The sequence below is a fragment of the Rhopilema esculentum genome, chromosome 10, assembly GCF_057945365.1.
Source record: "Rhopilema esculentum isolate cy_ngs chromosome 10, ASM5794536v1, whole genome shotgun sequence".
NCBI lineage: Eukaryota > Metazoa > Cnidaria > Scyphozoa > Rhizostomeae > Rhizostomatidae > Rhopilema > Rhopilema esculentum.
This window is the reverse complement of record NC_142824.1, coordinates 278,560-301,580: the sequence shown is the minus strand read 5'-3', so window position 1 is coordinate 301,580 and position 23,021 is coordinate 278,560. Positions and strand designations below refer to the sequence as shown.

General features: G+C 37.5%; 4 protein-coding genes across 12 annotated transcripts in view; 2 read left to right on the top strand and 2 right to left on the bottom strand.

The window, feature by feature from the left end:
- The window catches only part of LOC135683375 (uncharacterized), a 29,482-nt gene extending 22,725 nt beyond the window's left edge, over nucleotides 1-6,757 (top strand). For 2 of the 9 annotated variants that reach the window (XR_016144142.1, XR_016144137.1), the window contains one exon: nucleotides 4-808. Coding sequence is in view for 4 of the 9 variants with exons in the window: in XM_089110624.1 (XP_088966750.1) it covers nucleotides 804-1,010; nucleotides 2,387-2,848 (669 nt within the window). In the remaining 5 variants the exon portion in view is untranslated. The other 7 variants (XM_089110625.1, XM_089110628.1, XM_089110624.1 and 4 more) reach the window with 7 other exon arrangements.
- Nucleotides 6,610-18,586, bottom strand: LOC148959168 (uncharacterized). The gene is made up of 2 exons (XM_089110629.1): nucleotides 18,135-18,586; nucleotides 6,610-6,718 (listed from the first exon to the last, which is right to left on the bottom strand). Exons 1-2 carry the CDS (start codon nucleotides 18,584-18,586, stop codon nucleotides 6,649-6,651), a joined length of 522 nt encoding a protein of 173 aa, XP_088966755.1. The 3' UTR covers nucleotides 6,610-6,648.
- Nucleotides 9,864-14,164, top strand: LOC135695770 (uncharacterized). Its single transcript, XM_065214949.2, has one exon. The coding sequence runs from the start codon at nucleotides 10,723-10,725 to the stop codon at nucleotides 11,869-11,871; it is 1,149 nt and encodes a 382-aa protein (XP_065071021.2). The 5' UTR covers nucleotides 9,864-10,722; the 3' UTR covers nucleotides 11,872-14,164.
- On the bottom strand, nucleotides 13,065-16,689 carry LOC148959169 (uncharacterized). Its single transcript, XM_089110544.1, has 2 exons — nucleotides 15,796-16,689; nucleotides 13,065-15,054 (listed from the first exon to the last, which is right to left on the bottom strand). Exons 1-2 carry the CDS (start codon nucleotides 15,819-15,821, stop codon nucleotides 13,065-13,067), a joined length of 2,016 nt encoding a protein of 671 aa, XP_088966670.1. The 5' UTR covers nucleotides 15,822-16,689.
- Nucleotides 18,587-23,021: the final 4,435 nt, after the last annotated feature.

Below are 23,021 nucleotides of genomic sequence, written 5' to 3'. Positions count from 1 at the left end.
CAGGTGAAAAGAATCAAGTTTTGCATTCACATGCACCTTGTTTTTCTGGCACGAAAGCTGCAAGAAGGTCATGATACACAGTTAGGGGTAGCTGAAGCTCATTCTTCAGTTGAAGATGAATTTATTTCATATAGCGACATTTTTGGGAAGATGACCTGGAAACCGAGAGACTGGATTAAATATCGACAATGAAAGTGATCTATTTGTGGCGCAAGAAGATTGGGACATCTCCAGGAAAAAAGCTTTTTGTCAAATTAGTCAAAATTACGCTCCAAGCTTTCTGCCTCGCCAGATATTGACATGACGGTGCCTCCAACAATGAGTTTTGCCCCTGCCCTTACCAGTACACCAACAGGACACTGCCCAACCCCACCAAATAAGAGATTAATATTGGGCAGTGATTGTCTTGCCCGAAATATTATCAAGTCACCCTCTGATGAAGGTCAAGGAGGCCCTCAAAGGAAAATGTCAAAATCGGTCAAAGCAATAAATTTTGGAGGAAGTGGCCAGACACAAGTTACTGTCAGAGTGAATTGGACAAGCAAAGTGAAAAAGAGAAAGCTGCCCCATGACTTGGCATCATTAGGAAAAATGCTGTCTCATGGAACTTACAAAAAGATTGCCAATGCTGCTTGAAGGCATGACAGAATTCGCGGAGCCTTGACTGGATTCATGCTTAAGGAAATCACAAAGAATGCAGGGCTTTATGTTGAAAAGGGTCTGAGAGAAACAACAAAAAAGCAACTAAAAATATTTTCAGATGTACAAGCAAGGAGGATGTTGTCAGTTTCCAGTTTGAGAAAATGAAGGAATTAATGGTAAACGAGGCACCACTTTTTTGGCACATTTTGCAAGCTGCTGCTCTAAGGCATAAGAAGAACCCATCAGAAAGCTCCTACCTGACTTCATGTGTTTGTATGGCAGCCTCTGTTTGCCTCAAAAACAGATCACCAAAAATGACAATATTGCAGTTGATCATAAGCATAATTATGCAACACTCTGGAAATACGGTAATTGTTGTGTTTAGAAAACTGAAAGTCTTTAAATTTCTAGACCTTTAAAGTTTTATATTTAGAATGATTCTTCAGCCCATCTCATTTTAGTGGTATGCCCTGGGTGCAGCACCGAAGCAGTGATGAGAAATACATTTAAGATTATAGGGAAAACTGCCTAAAAATTCTCTAATGAAATGAAACACTGTAAAAGGCCTCTTCATTTCTCTTGAAACAACAGTAAAAGATGCTTTTTATGAGACAGTAATAGCCTCTAGATTGAAAGCTTATGTGCTAGCAGTTTCCTTGTATTTGCCTTGAAGAGCAGACTCAGAAGATTAAAGGCTTTGCGCCTAGTTGTTTCACGCCATTTTCTTTGCAAGAACCTGCATGAATTTGGCAAAAATCATGATTCGTTCCTTAAGGATCAAGCATTCAAAATATCTTTGGACAGAAAAGTGGTGGTAGACAATTTTTTATTTCACAACAAAGGACCATTCCATGACAGAGGGTCACCAGAATCATGATGAAAATCGGGTGTCAGTGGCAGCAGTTGAAAACAGGATTCATACTGATAGTCTGTCCACTGAGTGCCCAATGAAAACTGGGACTTTCAACATGGAAAATTTAATGGCGCTTTCAAAACATCACTAATCACAAAAAGCAACGTGAGAATTATATTGATTTGTGTGGCAAGATTGCTTGTGCCAGTATCAAATGTCTTGAAAAGTTTAAGGATGTTGCTGTTCAGCATATAAAACATGCATATTCTACTCAGGCAAGAAGGGGAACAGACACTGTAAGTGATAAAATCCATTACATATTTACCAAAAAGGAATATGGCAAACAGTTGTTATAAGTTGAGCTCTACCATACAGATCTTGAAAAAATCGACATGATTTTCCTGTGAAAGACTTAATATAAAATATCAAAAATATTTCTAGTGAAATTCTTGTGATTCATTTTTGCAATCGGTCAAAACCAGTGTGTGAAGAATTCTTGTCATGTTTGTGTGCCAGGCATAAGCTGTGTGTCATACATACAGTAATGATTGTCAATGATTGAAAATACATTCCATTTAGTTAAAACAGTAAATGATTGACCTTGTTTGATATCGAATATGGCATCTAAAGAATGATGTCAGATGGACCATCTTCATCGAGCATATTTTCAAGGGCTTTCCATATTGATGTCTTTGATGTATATCACCTTTCATTATTGCAACATAAGTTTATCAATCTTTAATTTGGCTTTGTCCCTTTTACTTTATAAGCTATCAAAGAAAGAAGTATTGTTGTTAGCCCCAATGCAGGTACTGTATTCATTATAACTTATTCTTTTAATCTTTTGGACACTGTCTGAAGTATCTCTTAAGATTTCTTTTCCCCTTCTAGAAATTTGTTGGAATGATTTATACAAACTCAAATGAATCAGCAGAGATGGAGGAAATATTGAAGGAAATTCACTCAAAGTATGTCCCTTGCAATGATGGGAAATGCAGTTCGCTTGCAATTGTTGGTGATCAAGGAACTGTTGAAAGAGGAGTGAATGTTTTGCTACAGTTGAGTAATGGCTTTGACGAAGTTGAATGGCTTGCTGGTTTACACCTGGAAGTTGGAGATTTTCATGCAGGAATGAAGTTTTTGCAAGTATGTATTAACCAATGTAATTATGTCAGGAGACATTTTAGCAAATTACAGCAATTATTCACTCATTTCTACACAATGAGCCTAGTGCTCTTCTATATACTTAGACAAGCTCAGTCGAAAGCAGTTGAACTTAAGGGAGAACTTTCAAAGAAAGGAACTTCCATCCTCAGTATCAATATCCCTTATTACTTCCCTTGTAGCCCTTAGTTCAAGTAGCCCTTCCAGTCGATCAATTTTGTTTTATTAACTAATAACTCACAGTGTTCTTTGTCTGTTACGCTTAGAATCATGTGTTCTTAGAACCATGTGATCAACAACTCTTTGTTTTAATTTTTCTAGAATATGAAACACAACCAGAGTGGTACACAAATAATACCTAGAGTATTCTATGTATATATACCATATGGAGAGGGAGAAACAGAAACTTACAACTAGATTCTCCCGCACTTTACGAAATACTGCAGATTACATCACATTGCTAAACGTATGTTCACGTTTATTTTCAGTTTGGATATGACCAATTCTATAATGCAAAATCAGTGATGGACAAGTGCACAATCTTTAGTGATAGAACTCTTGTAAACCGCCGAAATGCTGTCACTGATGTGTCAAAGCGCTTTGATGCAAATAAGAAGTTTTTTTGCTTGAAGTCCATGCAAGGATTGTTGCTGCATTTTTAGTGATTCTTGGCATAAATGATATAGAAGAGCAACCATCAGAGGGGATCTTACCAAAATATATTTGTAGCAAATCCAAAAAAGAGAGAATATTTCCATGGATTATGCAGCAGGGTTGTAGATGAATATGTATTTAATGCCGATAGAAATGGAGATCTCTTGCAAAAACAAGCATACTCAGATTGGCTCAAATCAGTGAATCCCAAAACACAAGATGGCCGCTTTGCTTGTAGAGAAGTGGGTTGTAGCAAGGCTTTTACTTTTGATGGCAAGGCAAGATTGGATAATGAAAAATCACATTGCCTACATAAAGGAAGAGAGGAAATTGAAAAAAAGAACAGTGATATTGATGCTATGTTTAACTACCAAAGATCACTTTTGGATTTTGGTGCTATTGTTCTAAACTTCTACGATGCCATTTCAGAGGGAGATGGTGCACGACTTGTAAGGTGCTGGAAATTTATGCTCCCATATTTGAAAGCTGATGGTCCGAGGAGTCGAAAGTATGCTCTTGAAGCACTTTACCTCATCATTCAAGTTGAGGCTTTTTATTCCCAGAAGGATGCTCATAGATTGATCTGGAATAGATTCCACAAATCCATAGAGAGTTGTGGTAGCAATATACCCATGGATTTGATGATAGAGCACAACAACAATTTCATGAAGAATGCAATAAGGTCCCTGGGACCAAACTGCACAAATAAAAAAGCAGTTGATCGGATTGCAAAAGCTGTGACAGTAGCAAAAAAATTAGTGGACAACTTGACCGTAGGTGTGATATCTATAAAGGGTCAGGTAAGCACACTGAAACATCAGCAAAGAAGGACTTGAAGAAAATTGTTCAAAACCTTATGACAAGTGGTAGAACATACAAGGTATTTGATGGAATGCAAGAATCTCTTCTAGAAGACTTTGATTTGCATGGTATGTATGCTTGGATAATGAATGCAGCACAAATAAAATATCATGATGAACAGGGCAAGAAGATGACTTTGAATGCATCACAAAGCATAATTGTGTATCTTCAGAAATATAACTTTCTTAAAATGCAACCGGAATATAAAAGGAAGTATGATAGAGATCAGATTGTAAAAATGGGGACCAATTTTGTTTCTTTGCTTAATAACTTAGGAGATTTTGTGTTTGTGTTTGGGGGGGGGTGTTGTCAGTTATTAGTTTTAAAGAGTTGTTTCATTTTGACAGTCAAAAATTGCTTTGTGGTGTTGCTGGTTCACCCAAAGCATTTTAGTTGACAATCTTTAATTTGCATCTTACAGATGTTACTGTCAAGTGCAAAATACTTTGTTTATAATACAAAATATTTGAGAAACGTTAACTGAAAAATTATAGTTTTCCTTCAAAATTTTGGAAATTTTAACAATTCAGATATTTCTGCTAGGCCAAAGTCTGTCAGGCAAAAATTGGCTTTTATTCCCCTAGGACTAAGAATTGAGTATACAGTGCTGAAAGCAATACACTGCAATGTAAATCTGCATTTTCATGCTCAAGTGCAGAGATGCAAGAAATTAGGTATACTGTGATGTGATTATGGCTTCAATTAGTCTCAAAATGTTTTGTGATTATCGACTTTGACATAGATACCATCACTCTTTTTGTTGGTTTCACCACTCTTAGAGCAGACATGTTAATTGTCAAATTTCAATAACCTCTAAACCAGAGCTTTGGCATTTTGGCTTTTTTACTGTTGAGTAACATTTTGCAGAGCAATTAGCCATCAGTTAACTACATTCACATCCTAGGACACCCAGTACCATATATTACCTCTATTAATAAGTAATGAAGCATTGATACAGATATAAATGCCCCTCTCTAATAAACACCTCCCTCCAATAAAAGCTGCATCCAAAATTTTTGGAATTTTATAAACACTGTCATGCTAAAACAGGGAAATACGGTATATATATTTACTTTTCAATTATTCCTTTAAACCTAAAGTTCATGCAGAAGAGTTGTCATCTACAACAGAATCATAAAGCAACTGTGGTTTAATTCCAGAAGTACTCATGTAATTGTCTAAGCTTTTGCCGAGATTGTCCAATGAGTCATGGAACACACTTGCATCTTCTTCTATTTCTGATAAATTGATTGAATCTGAAATGTTGATTTCGAAGTCACCCTGAATTTCCAACCAGTCTCCATCCAACACAAGACTTCTTTCTTCTCTGTTATCTGTATCATCAAGTAGTGATGCTTCTATAGCACTTCCTGAAAGTGGTTAATTTATGTCTTCAAACACCTCTTTTACCACTTTCAATATCTTTAAACAATCCTCCTTCCTCCATATTTCAATATGCATATTTACATCTTCTACTGTAAACGTAAATTCACATGAGCTACGTACCTGTCTGACTTGAACAGGAATAAAACATTTGGGTATGAAACTGTTTTCAGATTGGGAACAATGGCATGCTGCAGTGACTCCTTGTATTCCAACATTTTGCTTTCTACCAAATCGCTCTCTTCATCTGTTACAGAACGTTTCTTAGCCATCTCAGTATTTGCATTGATATCTTTTGCAGTCAGAAAATCAAATGTATTTCTACTACAATCATCTGATTGACACTTGCATGCTTTTGCACATATATCATAACATTTACAGCCAGCATTCTCAGGGCCTTTTTGAAATATATTTCCTGAAGACTTGGGAAAGCTTGACAGAAGTAAAGCACGCCTGCAAACATTTGGAAATACAAAATCTTTCATATCCTTTCCACTGTTTAAAAGTGTAAAACCATTGTACAACAAACATGAATGACTGACAGTCCCATCTCTGCCAGCCCTGCCACATTCCTGCAAATAATTCTCTAAATTTTTTGATGGGCCAAAGTGAATACTTCTGTGCACCCCTTTGCAGTCTATGCCCAAATCAAAGGCAATGGTACGCAAGAGAATACGGTTGTGGCCTTTCCCATCTCTCATTTGTTCTAAAATGAATTCTTTTTTTTTTGGAGTTCCAGCATGATACATCTCAACCAACCTTCTTCTTGCATTCTCTGTCTTGTCTTTGTACAGCTTCTCTCCCAGCTCCATAACAAACATTTTCCAGATAAAAGCTAACTGATTTCTAGTTTGGCAAAAAATGAGAGCTCAAATTGTTTCAATGCCTTCTTTTATTTCTTTTACAAGGACAGCAAATATTTCAAAAAGCGGAATAGCATTACCAACATATTTACAATAAACCGCAACTTTTCCTTCACTGGAAATTTTTTTCTAGGACAAATGAATTAGATAAATCAATTCCTGGGACATCAGTGATGCTTTGCTTTGTTGCTTTGTTTGCAGTTTGGTTGCAGAAAACTGCCATGTGAACTACTTTTTGGTAGCAAAGATCATGCCAAACCATTTTCTGAAGGCAGATTTGGATGCTATGCTTTCGCTCCTGAAAAGCAAAGTGAATTCACAGTATATTGTTTTGCCAACATTGCTTTGTAGGTAAGAGCAGTTCACTATTCGAAAATATTATCATTGTCTTCATGGAAAGTCCAGCTGTCCACACAGAAACTAGCTACTGTAAATGAGAAATTTCAATATTAATGCAATAAATTTCAACACCCAAGGAAGCATTTTAGTAAAAGCCCCTATACGGAAACCATCTATTTAAAGTGCATATGACACGAAAACTTTTATTCGCCCCCAACACGTAATCGAGTATGCTGATCACGAAAATCACCATAAAATTTTCGAAAAACAAACACTTTCGTAATTACAGCTGTTTCTAGGTCGATTTTTGCTTCAAATTCTGTCACAAGGGATTGGGTCCAGTTTGACAGGAAGTGACGTAAAGTGGTTGTGTTAGTGAAAATTTAGATTGCTAACTAACAACAAATTATACGGCGGAGTTTTACTTGCAAGTTTATGAATATGTCTCACGGCAAATATTCAAGCTCGAGGGCGTCAGTTTTTGACGAGAGTGAAGGGGAATAGCTTTTAGGTGCTGCTGATGGGCTTTTTTTGCCTTGCAAGAACGAACCAGTCTTTTTTCTGCGGATAATTCAGACGCGGAACCAGGCGAAGCTGGCATGGCTCGAAGCTTTCATGACCGGGCAGAGGACGAAGATGGAATACAAAAATCTCAACTGCGTGATCGATGGCGAGGAATTATTACTTTAAGTCAATGGTGAGTGAAATAAGTTGTCATTGTGTTTTTAGTGTTATAAATTCTGTTTTCCCTGTACATCTCTGCTGTTTTTAGGCCACCATTCCCTGATCATAGGGGCCTGTCCTATTGCGTTGTTTAGGCGAATGAAGAAGAAGTTATACAAATACTGTCTAGAAATAAAAATTCTGTTTGGTACCTTCAATTCTTAGAATTAGTAAATTTAATATTTTCTTTTCATTAAATCTGGCAGAAATGAGTATACCATATACATATAATATATATGTGTAATGTTATGATCCTGCCGATTGTAAAGAATGTAAGAGAAACTCAAATCAACCATTATATTAAGTCATACAATGTTTTTGTTCAATAGGTATCTCTGTGCAATGGCATACAGTCTTGGTGTCTGTCAGAGACAAACGTAGATACTTCAATTCCAGAACTTCTGAGATATTCAAAACCTTGTTGATGCCAAAGCAACTCCATCTGTGCAGAGCTTCCGTTAACGCTGCTTGCCTGTGAAGAACGAGAAACACATATTTCAATGTTTACATTTAACAACATCCAAGATTAATTTTTGGTCTTTGAACAAGGCTGACCAGGTCAAAGACCCCTATTTCTGTTATACAGAAACGACTGAGTCCGTGATTTAATTGAAGGTTTTTATATCATGTTTTGTTACTTGATGACTTCTGTTTATTGTTAATCGATTCTCACTTGCATTTCGAATCTTTATCCCATAGAATATCATTTCCCTGCTTCTTAAATATTTCTTAAATAATGCTTTTTTAGTTTCCAAAAACTTTTTCACTTATGTATAAAATATTGAAGTAGTTTATATTTGTTTAGATGGTTTAAAAAAATAACTACAAAATTGAATATTTGGGTTATTTTTATGTATTAAAAACGGTGATATGGACCCCACACAGAGAGACAAGGAGTCCCTTTTTTCCATAAAGCGAGTGCCTCCGGTGTTGTCGAGTCATTACCAATAACGTATCTCAGCTGTTATACAATAGAACGTTGTTAGGCAGTTATAAAAAAACAATAGGAAACTTATTACTCACCATGCTTTTTCATTCTTGCTTCGTTCTTTGTCTTGTTTTGGTTTGCGAACTGAGGGTAGAGCATCACGTCGAAAAAATGTTTTGGTATTTTCGGTGTCAAAACCAGGAGGAGAGGGAAATGTACGGGAAAAATCAGTCGGAAAAAGGTGATCTTGAAAAAGATGATGGCTCGATATCTTTACGCTGCATTTTTAATAAGTAATGCCAAGCGGCGAACTTCTGTTGCGGCAGGTTTTCCAGGATGGCAGTCAAGCACAACGGTATCTTCCTCAAGGGAGTATTCATTCCATAAAGTCATGCACAGCACTTTATTTCAATTTTTATCAAATTTATAATGAACCAACAAGAGCACATTTTGTTCTAGACCAATCAACGGGTTTGTTTACCAAATGTCATTAGCCAATCACCGGCCTCCATTTCGAGCTTGATTTTTGAATGTTTCAAACCAAAACACAGTTGCTGTGGAGAAAAACCTACCCCTATACTTTTGCCCGGGAAAAAAATTTACGTTCTTTAACCTAAAAGATTTTTCAAACTTAGTTTCTAGAGTATTTGTTTCGTACAAATCTCGGAGCCCTAAGCAGAAACACAAACGGTGTCTAAAATATCTGCACTGAAACATCACCTATTTCCCACTAGAGACCTACCTCCAAAAATGGCCAGCCCCTAATTTACTTTATATGAAGCTTTCGTTAATTAAACAAGGAAACATTTTAAGATTTGAGTTAACTGATAGTTTGCGCAAGCAAATCACCCAGCTATCACTTGGGAATAGTGTATTTTCTTTAAAAAACTAGGCTTTATAATTGCCTATTCCCTCCTCTACACTACCGCACGGGATGCCTAGGCCCTTTCTGAACATTCCTCCTGAGCATCACAGACAATGAAACTCAAACCACTTTTGTGAAGCCATTAGACATCAGTCGATAGTTTGAAGCCAAAAAGGCCAAAATATTGGCAATACTTTCAATTCAATTTTTGAGAGATATCATCTTTTTAAAAGTAACAAAGACCCACTCTTCTTGGACAGTCTCAAAGCCTTGAAACCTTACTGATACCTGCTAAAAGGTTTTTAGAACAAGGCATGATAACTTTAGAAATATCTTTGCTAAATCACATTTAGTTGTTTGAGAACCAATATGATTAAACTGGCCTTGAATTAAATTTTTTTCTCGTACCGATTTACTTCGGCAAGATTTGCCTCTGTAAATTATTTCTGTGGCTTTATGACCATAGTTCTAAATGATATTTCTGCTTTGTAAGAACGTTTCAGAACTGCTAAAATGTTACCAAATGCTATGCTTGTTTTCTAATCGGTCGGTGACATCTATACATGCATGTATTTATCCCAACTGAAAGAAAACAGTTTGAATTTCTTTTCTTTTCAAAAACTATTTGTCTCAAGAAGGAGTAAACTTGTAAAAAATTACTATGTTTTATGGGCCATGTACACTGTACCTACAAGTACCTGTACTTGCAATAAAATAAGCCTTTCTTTGCACAACCTTGTGAGATTTCTATGTAAACTCACAGATACTTATCTTTATGCTTGGGTGTCTAAGACTGCTCATTTCCCTCTGTGTTATTAATGAACTGCTCATTTCCTTATGTTATGAAAGAATAGGTCAAACATCTTGGTCCAAATTTTTTGTACTTCAACGGAGACCATTGTGTGTATGTTACAAGAGAACTCAATCCATATAGAATTTTTCGAAAGCCTCCAAGTCCATCTTTTCGAAAGCCCATCTTTTCGAATTTTTCGAAATTTCCAAGTTCATTGCGGCAATGTTCAATCCAGTGCACGGAAAACCAATGCTGCAGTTTTGTCAAAATCACACTTCATCTCCTTGAATGCAAACTACGGTGGCCCACAACGGCCACGGCACAATCTTTTTTCACGGCACAAATATATATATTTACACGGCACAGTTATATATTTCCACGGCACAGATATATATTTCTCGCGGCAAACTTTCATATTACTCACGGCACTTTTCATATTACTCACGGCACACTTCCATATTTCTCACGGCAAACTTTCATATTTCTCACGGCAAACTTTCATATTTCTCGCGGCAAACTTTCATATTTCTCACGGCAAACTTTCATATTTCTCACGGCAAACTTTCATATTTCTCACGGCAAACTTTCATATTTCTCACGGCAAACTTTCATATTTCTCGTTCATTGTGATAATTCCCATGTGGTTATTAAGCAATGATGGAAGACAGTTCAGATGAAAATGAGCTCGTTGCAAGGTATTTTAACCAAGGGTTTCAATATAGAGAGATATGTGCCATGCTTTCAAGGAGGAATGGAGTTAGTATCAGTGAAAGAACATTGCGAAGAAGACTGGCGTTACTTGGACTGACAAGACGAAACTGTCGATACAATATCGACGTGGTTAAAAACACTTTGATATCGTTAGGAGATGGACCAGATTCATCTAGGGGCTATCGTGCAATGTGGCATCATTTACGGATGAAAGGCATCTACGTTCCAAGGACAATTGTAGAGAACTTGATGCGCGAAATCGATCCCGAAGGAATAGAAGTGAGAAGAGCTCATCGCTTACGTAGAAGGGCCTATGCTAATGCTGGTCCAAATGACGTTTGGCACTGCGATGGATATGACAAATTAAAACCCTATGGGTTTCCTATCCATGGATGTATCGACGGTTGGAGTAGAAAAATAATTTGGCTTTACACAACCAGGTCAAATAATCTTCCTCAAAATATAGGTGCCTACTATCTTGAAGCAGTAGATGAAATCGGATGTCCTGCTCAGCTTGTTACCGACCTCGGAACAGAAAATGGGCTTATGGCGGGTATTCAGTCTTTTTTTCGCAATGACATTGAAAGTCACAAATATGTGCCATCCCCAAGAAACCAGCGAATCGAAGGGTGGTGGTCTTTCTTTCGAAGAAGTCATTCAACATGGTGGATAAATTTCTTCAAAGATCGGTGTGGTTCTGGGGAAATAAATCTGGGAGATGAAATGGCAAAGGAATGTTTATGGTTCTGCTTTGCTAGCTTACTGCAGCAGCAGCTGAATATTGTAAAAGAGCACTGGAACACCCATTACATTCGTGCTTCTCGTTTTGATACAGTGCGAGGTAGACCCGATTCATTATTTTATTGGCCTGAGCAACGTGGTGGTCAGGTGCAGTTGGCCCTCCCCGTCCCAGAAAATGAACTATCTTATGCAAGAGAACATCTTATTGAATGTGAATCCTCCAATGATTATCAAGAATACTTTAAGTACTTGGCAAACCTTTTGGCAATGGAAGACCCAAGGGACTGGAGACAAGCATTAAATCGCTACCATCAACTTATGAATGTTGCAACCAGCGGTAATGACGAATGATCACATCCACAAACACAAAAACAGTTTCCACAAAGATACAATCAAAGTAATAAAATATATATTGACTGCCAAAAGGGAAGCACACTCAGCAATGTAAAATCGTTTCGAGAATATTAACTTCATAAACCAATGACCATTTTTTTCTGTCTGAGACCAGAAGAAACTTGTTTGGGTTGGGGGGGGGGGGAGTAACGGGAAATGGGGGTTGATAAATCTACAAAAGAGGATAAAAAATTTAGAAGAATATAGTGTCATAAGGTATTCTAGCTCAAAATCGCTCAAATTCAAGAATAATTCAGAGCAATGGTAGGCTCAAGCTAATGATTTGTGTTTCCAGAAATCAAGACCAGCGATTTTGAGAATGGACAGTTTTTTGTTTCAATACCATATTCATTGTTCTGTTACATTCTTGTTTTGTATTGTGATGAGGAAACTCATCATTAATGATTTGAATTCGTTCATTAGATTTTCAGGGGAATTTACACGTTTTGTCGGTCATGACTAATTCAAGAATAATCTTAATTAAAATGTGTAAAGAGGTCAGAAGGCTCCAGGCAGTGGAACGGTAGTGGTTGAGTTTGTTTTTTTGGGGTGGGGTGGGGGTGGATTAAAGGCGTTGATTTCCAAAAAATTTTCTACAAAGTAGCCAAATTTACACTTGGTGCTTTAAAGAGGCTTTGGTGTAGGTAATAATGAACGAGGACTTTTTTGGATTCCATTAGAATTGTGTTCTCCAGTGTCCTGATTTAAAAACCTATATTTTGATTTTTCTTTCAGATATAATTCTTTCAATTCAAATTGATATGGGAAAGATCTGGCTCCAAAAAGCCTAATCTAACTATGGATAGCTCACTCTGTTTTCTCTCTCAATTAAGGTTAAGGTCAAGCTTAACATAAACAATTTTAAAGATATATATATAGAATTATTGAACAAAGCAAATTGTAAAGATATATAGAATAATTGAACATAACAAATTTTGAAGATAAATAGAACAATTGAACATGACAAATTTTAAAGATGTTTAGAATAATTGAACATAACAATTTTCAAAGATATATAGAATTTTTGAACAAAGCAAATTGAAAAGATAGAATAATTGAACATAACAAATTTTGAAGATATATAGAACAATTGAACATTAACAACTGGCAAAGCATCTAGTGAAACCTATCATAGTGAACTAAAACTGTCTTCAATGTATTCCAAATGCATTTCCTTTGCAATATGCTGTGATAAACACATCTAGAAATGTTTCTGCAGTGTTCATGTGGTTAACTGGCAATGTGAGCTCCCTTCCACAAGCTCCAACCACTGGGAAGCAGATTGTATGGACAGGGTTTCTGACAAGGCAATCATGATCAAAGCGACAAGTGATTTCAAATGGTTCACTTTGGTCTAATGGTTTATGTTGTTGGCCTGTTAGCCATCCCATGATCCTTGGAACTGATACCTCAGGAGACTGGTATATATCCTTTATCTTCTCTGAATCTTCTGCTTCGTCAAATTCCTGCCATGCAACAGCAACTTCATGACCAGACACTTTTGTATCTTCAATTTGTATCAAAATGTCTTGAAATATATCCATTATTTCCTCTTCCATTTTTCTGCGAATTGAGCCAGCATCTGAATAAACAGGTGATAGAATGCTGTATAGATAATTCGCATCTGGATTTGGGTCCATTTCATTTATAACAAATAATTTGCTGCACACTTCTGGGTTCTTAGAGATAAGATCTTTCAAACCATAAGCATTGAGGCCTATGCTGAACTCAGCCATGTACATCTGGCGCTGGCTCACAAAGGAAACCTTCAAGGAATTTATGATGCCTTCACAATGTATTTGATTGATTGGACCTGTATAGTTGTGATCTATGATGGTTTCACTGTATGCATTACAGTCTTTCTTTATTTCCTTTAATGTTTCTTTCTCCTGTCTTGTTAGATCATTCTCCTGAATTTTTAGCATGTTCACTTTGCTATGAAAAGCATCATATGCACAGTGCTCAAGAAACAAAGGTGATGGGCCTCCTTGTGCAATGCTAGCAGCAATAATTTCACCACAGGCTCTAAAATTACCATTTTGGATATGGTAAGTAGAATTTAAAGGTGTTCCACCAGGAAACATTTCTTTACCAATACTGCTGACACATTCAGTGAAAAATTCCTTTGCTATGGCTCCCTGATCTATACCATCCTCACCAGCATATTTAACTCTGACAGTTGCAGTAACAGTGCTGATGCTTGCTTGGCGTTTCCATAGTTTTAGTAGTCTTGCAAGTGGTGCTGAGCGACGACAAACAAGGAAAAAATGACTTTCTTCATTGACTTTAGACTTTAGGGTAGCAAGTACATACTCAATTCCTTGGTCTTCTTGCTTGCTAACACTATGTGGTGTCAGATTCACTTTCATTGAATCTGCAACAGCCTCATCTAACCTATCTTCTTGTGTATCATCAACAGAAAAGATTGGTTCAATTTGTACTTGTTCCAAATCAAACAAATTTGGCACCAATATTGATTGGTTATCTGGGCTGGTGGCTACTATTTCATCTTCTATAGTGTCACCTGCATCAGAAAAGGGGCTTAAGAGACCCTCAGCTACCATATGGTCTCCCAAAGTGCACAAATACAAAGTTATTCGCTTGAAGTCTTTTCCAAGTTCATTCCGGTAATCAAGCAAATTGAAGAAATGTTTATACCCTCCAGGCATAAACTGGGCATGCCTGCCATCATCATACACCAAAACGTACTCCTCTTCATTACTGAAGTTACGATCAAATGCTTGCCACTTTCTTAAAGCCTTGTCTAGTATGATAGCATATGTTCCATTTTTTGGGACAGTTATTGGTAATCGCTTGCCCCACATTGTTTTCAGCGTCTTTTCTTCTGATAACTGTTTCCTTCCAATAAAAATTGACACGTCTTCATCTGCCTTTCTCATTTTCTTGTTTGGCTTATTTATGCAATCTTGCCGATTCACATTTTTTGCCTTACAAAAGGCTCCAAAGCTCATTGCCTTGGCAGGTCTGTTGGGTCTTCCAAAAGACTGTGCTGGAATAGCAGTTTGGCCTGCACTGCTTGATTGAACCCTGTTAGGAGGGCCAACAATTTGCTGATCAGCTTGGCACTGCCAGCAATATCTGCAATTTAATCGCAATTTTGCTGAGCACGAGCAGCAGTAGCTGTAGAAAAAGAGAGAACAAAAGTTCTTAGACTAATGTTTGAGACAGTTTTGAAATATTATCAATATTAATTCCTTAAGAAACATATCATAAACACAGATGCAACAAGTTTATGGTCTGAAAGGCTTCATTTAGTAAAATACAATAAGAAGGAGCCATACAAACAGGCAATGACATCCATGGGTCACCCAGTCAGCAGAGTATGACACTTTACATGAGATCTTTTGATGTGCATGGGCAAAAATCTTAATGTGCTAGTGTACAGTAATCCTGGATTGCTGGTGTGTTGGTCAACACATTAAGCATTTGTGTTGTTGATCTGATAAAACCATTTTAATAATTAAAAATAGTATCTCCTTTTATATTTTATCTATGGTCCCCCCTTAAATAAACAGTGGAGCCTTCAATGTGTTTAATTTGTTTGGGTCATTCCAATGTAGACACAAAATTGGTCCTAGAATTTGAAATGACAATAACCACCTACAGTTACAAATAAAATCTATAATTGGTGTGCATTGCTCATCATGCAAAATAAATGAGTACAAAACAATTAAGAGACTACAGTTTCGACACAGACTAAGTTTCGGCAAACTAGAAAATAAAAAATTGACATCTTTTTGGTGTGCACACGCCATACTGTGCAGACTGACCGGCCTGTGACAGCCAAGATTGAAGGTATGAGGCACACTGACTAAATTAAACTTATTCTAAATTAATTGTCCAAAGATATAAATTACTTACAGAAAGTCCTGCTCCTTTTCCGCCATGTTTCCTTTTCTGGTTCCTTTCTCTCGCTACACGCCTCGTTATGAGAGTGTGCCGTGCGAAATATATAACTGTGCCGTGAGAAATATATAACTGTGCCGTGTAAATATATAACTGTGCCGTGAGAAATATATAACTTCGCAGTGTAAATATATAACTGTGCCGTGGAAATATATACATGTGCCGTGTAAATATATAACTGTGCCGTGGAAATATATTTATTTGCCGTGAAAAAAGATTGTGCCGTGGCCGTTGTGGGCCACCGTAGCAAACACTCCCTTCACGAAATTATCAGGACAGTTCAACAATCGATTTCCTTTTCGGACAAAAACAAATTCAGGCTGATGATAACGACTCTTTAATTTAGTGATAATAATTTTTTGAGAAACCATTACAAAATGAAACAAGTCATCAAACTGTTGCAAAACTTCTGCCCTTTTCATCTGTTATATATTTTTTCTTAAAATAAGAAACCTTTGCGCTACTTGCCTTACGCAAATCAACGGATGTCAAATGTCAGGTGACTGGGATTCATTTTCGTTTCCTTCGCTACCAGCTTGACAAAAACCCTCACAACATTTACTTACACATGGATAAAATAATTTTTTTAGACAAATAAATAGTTCAAAGGCCAAAGAAACTTATAGAAAAATTCAAGGATATTCAGAAAACAGTTTTGCAATCAAAAACCTATAAATTGTAAATTCTAAACTTTCCAGATACTTTCGTGAGGGGAGTGAGTTACCAAAATTTTCGCTATTGGCAGTAGCGTGCCTCAAATGCCTTGAAAAGACGTTCGGCTGAAAATAGCTTTGAAACGACCAAAGGCTGATAATGTATCACTTGCCACAAAATCCAAGGCCAATTCGATCATATTGGTTCTCAAACAACTAAATGTGATTAAGCAAAGATATTTCTAAAGTTATCATGCCTTGTTCTAAAAACCTTTTAGCAGGTATCAGTAAGGTTTCAAGGCTTTGAGACTGTCCAAGAAAAGTGGGTCTTTTTTACTTTTAAAAAGATGATATCCCTCAAAAATTGAATTGAAAGTATTGCCAATATTTTAGCCTTTTTGGCTTCAAACTATCGACTGATGTCTAATGGCTTCACAAAAGTGGTTTGAGTTTCATTGTCTGTGATGCTCAGGAGGAATGTTCAGAAAGGGCCTAGGCATCCCGTGCGGTAGTGTAGAGGAGGGAATAGGCAATTATAAAGCCTAGTTTTTTAAAGAAAATACATTATTCCCAAGTGATAGCTGGGTGATTTGCTTGAGCAAACTATCAGGTAACTCAAATCTTAAAATGTTTCCTTGTTTAATTAACGAAAGCTTCATATAAAGTAAATTAGGGGCTGGCCATTTTTGGAGGTAGGTCTCTGGTGATGTTTCAGTGCAGATATTTTAGACACCGTTTGTGTTTCTGCTTAGGGCTCCGAGATTTGTACGAAAAAATTACTCTAGAAACTAACTTTGAAAAACCTTCTAGGTTAAAGAACGTAAATTTTTTTTCCCGGGCAAAAGTATGGGGGTAGGTTTTTCTCCACAGCAACTGTGTTTTGGTTTGAAACATTCAAAAATCAAGCTCGAAATGGAGGCCGGTGAATGGCTAATGACATTTGGTAAACAAACCCGTTGATTGGTCTAGAACAAAATGTGCTCTTGTTTAATGAACCAAAAATTTTTTCTAAATTACTTTCCGACCTTTGATGGCATTGCTTGATTTATCTAAATAAAACTTATTACAATAATAGAGGAAAAAAATCTTTAGGAGGACAACAGTAGTGCCCGCACATAGTGAAACCATACAGAAGCCTTGTTCTATTCAACGGATACGCAACCACTTTACGTCACAGGTGTCACGTGACCACAGGTTCGACCGCGTTTTTCTTGTGACAGATTTTAGCTCGAATGGGTGTTGGAAAACCCCGATTTTTGGGGAAAGTAAGTCGCAAATGAAAAAACTAAGTTCACCAGCGTTACCAGCGATGTTTTAAGCGAATATACAATCTTTGATGATTTAAGCGAATAAAAATTTTCGTGTCATTTGCACTTTAAAACTGCCTTTTATATAAAAGTGGTGTCTATTCCTGGGTTTTTTTATCCAAACACATGTAAAGGCATGTAACATTGATACTTGAGGGTTATATTTCCAGAATTAAATTAACTGAAGTGATGAAAAGTTTCAGGATTTTATAAAACTCCACATTAATTGGTTCAAGGCAAGTCATACGTATTTAATGACTGATCGATACTTTCACTTCCTGATTAGCTAGCAGTAGACAAAATGCATGACACATTCAGTTCAAGAAAAATTTACCATTGCCTGATACAGTGTGCTTCGTCAATAACAATGCCAATGCAACAATCGGCAAATCTACTCCCACTGAGGATGCGTCGCCGACGTGAGGACGGCAAAATAGATTCTGGTGAGGTGTAAACAGTGCTGTAAGTTCCATCTTCTATGACAGCAAGGACACTTTCAGCTTGGCCCTTGAAGATCCCAGCAGCAGACAGTTCAGTTTGTGTGTTCACATTATTGATTTGGTCGTGCATAAGAGACAGTAATGGACTAATCACTAAAATGTTACTTGTTCCAACTGCGTTGTCAGCTAGAACGTCAGCTATTAGTGGAATCGATTGAAAAATAAGGGACTTCTCGTGGCCAGTCGATGCGCTGTAGTAAATATGCTTCTTGAACTTGAAAAAGCTGTACAACGCTCTCTCCTGATTATCCTTCAATTCATCCATGTTAAAGAAACAACAAACCATCTTTATTGCTTCGGTGAACTTAGATTCATTCCAGATATACTCTAGGTTTTTTTGTCACTGCTGTGACTCATCGCCATTGAGAACGTAAAACAACTCCACGCAATTCGGGTTTTGCAACATGAAGTACTCTTACAATATGGTTCTGTGGAATAAGCAATTGCATGCTGATGCGCAGACTCTACTTAGCAGATTTGCGCTCTTTCCTCCTCCCCTCCATCTAACAATAGAGGCTGCACGCAGGCTAGTACGCAGAGGTTCCATATCCACGCATTCTATACCTTTTTGATGAATTTCTATCAAAATGAAGCAATTGTCAAGGAGCAAAAAGAGGACCTTGAAGCAGGTGTAAAAATATTGAAAGAGACGAATACCATCGATTTACATTTGAAAAATAGTTTAATTACAGTCGTTACAAAGTTTACATACAACCATTTACAGTTGACTCCTCTTCCAGTCGCATTTTATCTTCGAGCATTTTATTGCGATGATTTCAAAAACATTGAACGTGATAGGGCTTCCCATTGAATGATTTAGCTAGTTATGAGTTTTTGCTCAAAATGACATACCGCAAATCCTCGAATTGGCCCACCCTCGAATAAGCCCCCACTCTAGAACTAAAAATTGTCAATATGCCCCGCTCGAATAGGCCCCCAATGCTACCGTTAATTCTCGAATTGGACCCCTCAGTTTGATTAATTTTTGCCATCTGAGGTTGCCTTTGGCATTTTATTGAATTACCATAACAAATTCATACATTTGGTAATAATTAATTAAATGCTCATGAAGAAATATCTACAAAATAAACGAGGTCTTTTGATTAAGTCCTCTTAATATGTACAACAATTTTAAAAGCCCCCCTCGTCAATCCTCCCCCCCCCCTCGAACTAGCCCTCATTCAAAAATATCAAAAATAAAGAAAGCACCCAGGGGGCTAATTTGAGGATTTACGGTAACAAGCAGCTATGTCGCAAGCAAATTAAAAGACATTAAGAAGCTGATGAGTCACATAAGATTTACGGTTTTAGCTAACTGAATTTGTTTAAGAGCATTGGAACCACCACTTATCAATTTCTAGCCATTGTTGGAAAACATTTACCATTTATTTGGATATTTTCACGGTTCCAAACACAAAATCGCAAAAAAAATTGACCATTAAACTTTCCTCCGATAAAACATAATCACAAATTAGAATGACGAGAAATCTTGTAAGCAAAAACCTATTTTTTGACACTTGCGGATGTCATACCCCAAAACCAAGGTATTCGGTACTTTAAATTAATATATTAACATAGTTTAAAGATATTTCGCAATGACTCTTTTTTATTTTAAAAGGAAAATTTCATCCTGACATCAAGTATAACAGGGACCAAACAGTAAATAGTGTTAACTTAATTTCATAGTTTGATCCAGAGCTGACTATGATGTTTAGTTATGATCAATTGAAGAGGTTTTACGCATCTTATTGTTCTTTGTCGCATTGGGCAATGAAAATCCTCTTGGGCAAAATCTCCCCAAAATCTTTGTAAATCCTATTTTTCTAAAATGATCTTCGCTGCATGGATAAACTGATACACCCTTTTTGCCACAGTGTCGTTGGTGCCCCTGGGAGTCACCATGACATCTTATATACATTCAGAGATGCAGGGGGGTTGGGGTTCATTTGCAGTTATCAGCTAAAACATTTTGGCAAGACCCAAAAAAAACAAATACCTTTTCTTGTTTTCGAACTCAGAAGAGGACACTGGTCAAGAGCAATTTAGACTGGCTCAACCAAATTATACAAAAATGTTATCCTTGGTATAGTTTTATATTGAAAAGGGAAACCCTCTTTTAGATTCATTTTTGAGCAATTCAAGTTAGCAGATTTCTCAAAGTTGACAAATTCAAGTTAGCAGATCTCTCGGAATTGTCAAAGGTGGATTTGTTTCATTTATATCAATAAAAATGGAATGCTTGGACAAAATTCCTATTTCCAAAAGCTGTTCCCTAGACCAATATTGGCAAATATGACACCCTTGGCTACACCTTGGCTTGACCAAAATAGCAAAAAAAAATACCCTTGCCTAAACTAGAAGTCCGAAAAAGTTTACGCTTGCTTGCAGCACATTCCCAAGTTCACTTCTTTTCTATCAGTACAATTTTATAAGAACACGAGCCTCAGAATTGGTCAAAAATTAAGAGCAAGCTGAGGCTGAGCTACTGTAAATTGCAATCTCGAACAATCTTGTGAAACGCCCTTTAAGAAATTTTATGCTCACATTCTTATTTGGAAATTTGGAATATTTCGAAACAAATCAGAACAACCAGCCTTAATTCAACTTACCTTTACTACCCTCCCCCCTGACTGTGTTACTTTTGACAGCTATAAAAGAGCACACCTTGCCACTTATCCTTAGTCTGCTCTCGAATCCTAACAGAAAAAGGTGGTCAAGTCTCATCGTGAGAGATGGCAAGCTTCCAAATTACAGATGTAGATATCTTGATGGACGATATTGACACGTGTAGCATGTGCTTCCCGGAACTGATTGTTATTGTATGTAATTTAATAATGTCATCGTCTCTATCTGAATCTTTGTACTCTGTTGTTTGTACAGTATGTCTGTTGTTCTGTCTTGATGTGTTGATTAACAAACTGTGATGTTGTATAGAATGATTAGATCTAGATTGTAAAGTCAGTTGTTGGATTGAATATGAACATATGAACATATGAACTTGTATTTGTCTTCCTCGCTACAAATTTGGTGACAGGATTTTGTCTAGTTTAGCGATGGCTCAAAGTATATTACCCGAACGATTTACGGATGGCGATTTCGCTCTGTGGCTTCAACATTTTGAGCGGTGTGCTTTGGCAAACTCATGGAATGATGAAACACGCCTTACAAAATTGCCTGCCTTTCTTCAAGGCCCCGCCGCTGCCTATTATGAAGCGCTTCCTGCCACTAGCAAAGATACAATTGCTCATTTGACGGAGAATTTACAAGCCTGTTTTTCACCGATTACTGATAGGGAGCGCCATTATCGCCTGTTTGACGAAATGACACTCCGCCCATCCGAAGACCCAACACTATTCTTATGGCGGCTGAAGGATACCCTTCGCAAGGCGGAACCAGGTGTCTCTGATACAGCCTTCGATGCTTTACTACGCCGCCAATTTATGAAAGCTTTGCCATCGGATCTTCAACTTAAGCTTTTGGAATCAGAGCCCACGCCCGACCTTGATACCATGCTGAAATTCGCCCAACGCATTCGTGCCCTCCGGGCTTTGCCTGGCAGGGGCGGTGACCTCACTACGTGTGCTACTTTGCCAGCCCATGCGCCTCCGCATAACAATCCTCGTTTCCCTGAAGAAGCGTCGCCTCGTTCTGACTATCACGACCATAGTGAAGAAATTCAAGCCCTAACAGCCAAAGTGGATGGCCTAATTGAAGGACAAGCCAGTTTAGTTGCTGCCCTTGCAACATCAAGCCCTTCCTTTCCTAAACCTGCTGCGATGGACAGAATCGTTTGCTTTAATTGCCAGCAATTGGGTCATATTGCCAGAAATTGCCCACACCGACATGGTACAATGGGGATGCAGAACTCAAGAAGAAGAGGACAAAACTGGCCTAATAATAACCTTTCCTGCTCCTTCTGCGGTGGACATGGACATTTATCAAGAGAATGTGGAATAATCGGCAGTACTCCTCTAGCACCTTTGCCCCTCTCTGCTGCACTCTCTACCCCTGAGGTCTCATGCTCCTCTGCTTTACCCCAGCAAGGCAACCTGCCTGTTTTTGTACAGTCTTCTTACCATGGTCCAGTTTTTGTGACTGTTGAATCTAGCATCTCTCTTCCCTGTAGAACAGAAAGTGTCATCCAGGCTAAGGTTCCTAAAAGTTGTGCTAATCTAGTGGGTATGGTTTGTAGTTTAGGCCAGTCCAGCGATTTATGTTGTTTCACTGCTTACACAGTCAGTAAAGCTGCAGGTAGAAAGATTTCAGTTCGAATTTTAAATCCCTCACAGACAGAAGTTGAATTACATGCAGGTCAAAAGATTGCCAGGTTTTGCCCAGTATCTGAGTTAGTAGCTGAGCCCCAGAATTCTTCTAGTGTAGTCCATAGTTTATGTGCTAGCCTTTCTGAGCCCTCAGTTTTAAATGCTCAGACTCGTTCTGAGTTAGAAACAGCTCTTAGTCCTAATCTTTCAACAACTGATAGAAAGAAAATTCTTGAAACCTTGATATCTTTTCTTGATGTTTTTAATGATGGCTTAGGTCATACATCGGTCTTGTCGCATCACATAAACACTGGTAACTTTGCCCCCATTCGCCAATATCTTCGACGATTACCATATCATTATAGAGATGAGGTTGATAAACAGGTTAAGGACATGTTACAGCAAGAAATTGTGCAACCTAGCACCAGTCCATGGGCTTCACCGGTGGTACTTGTAAAA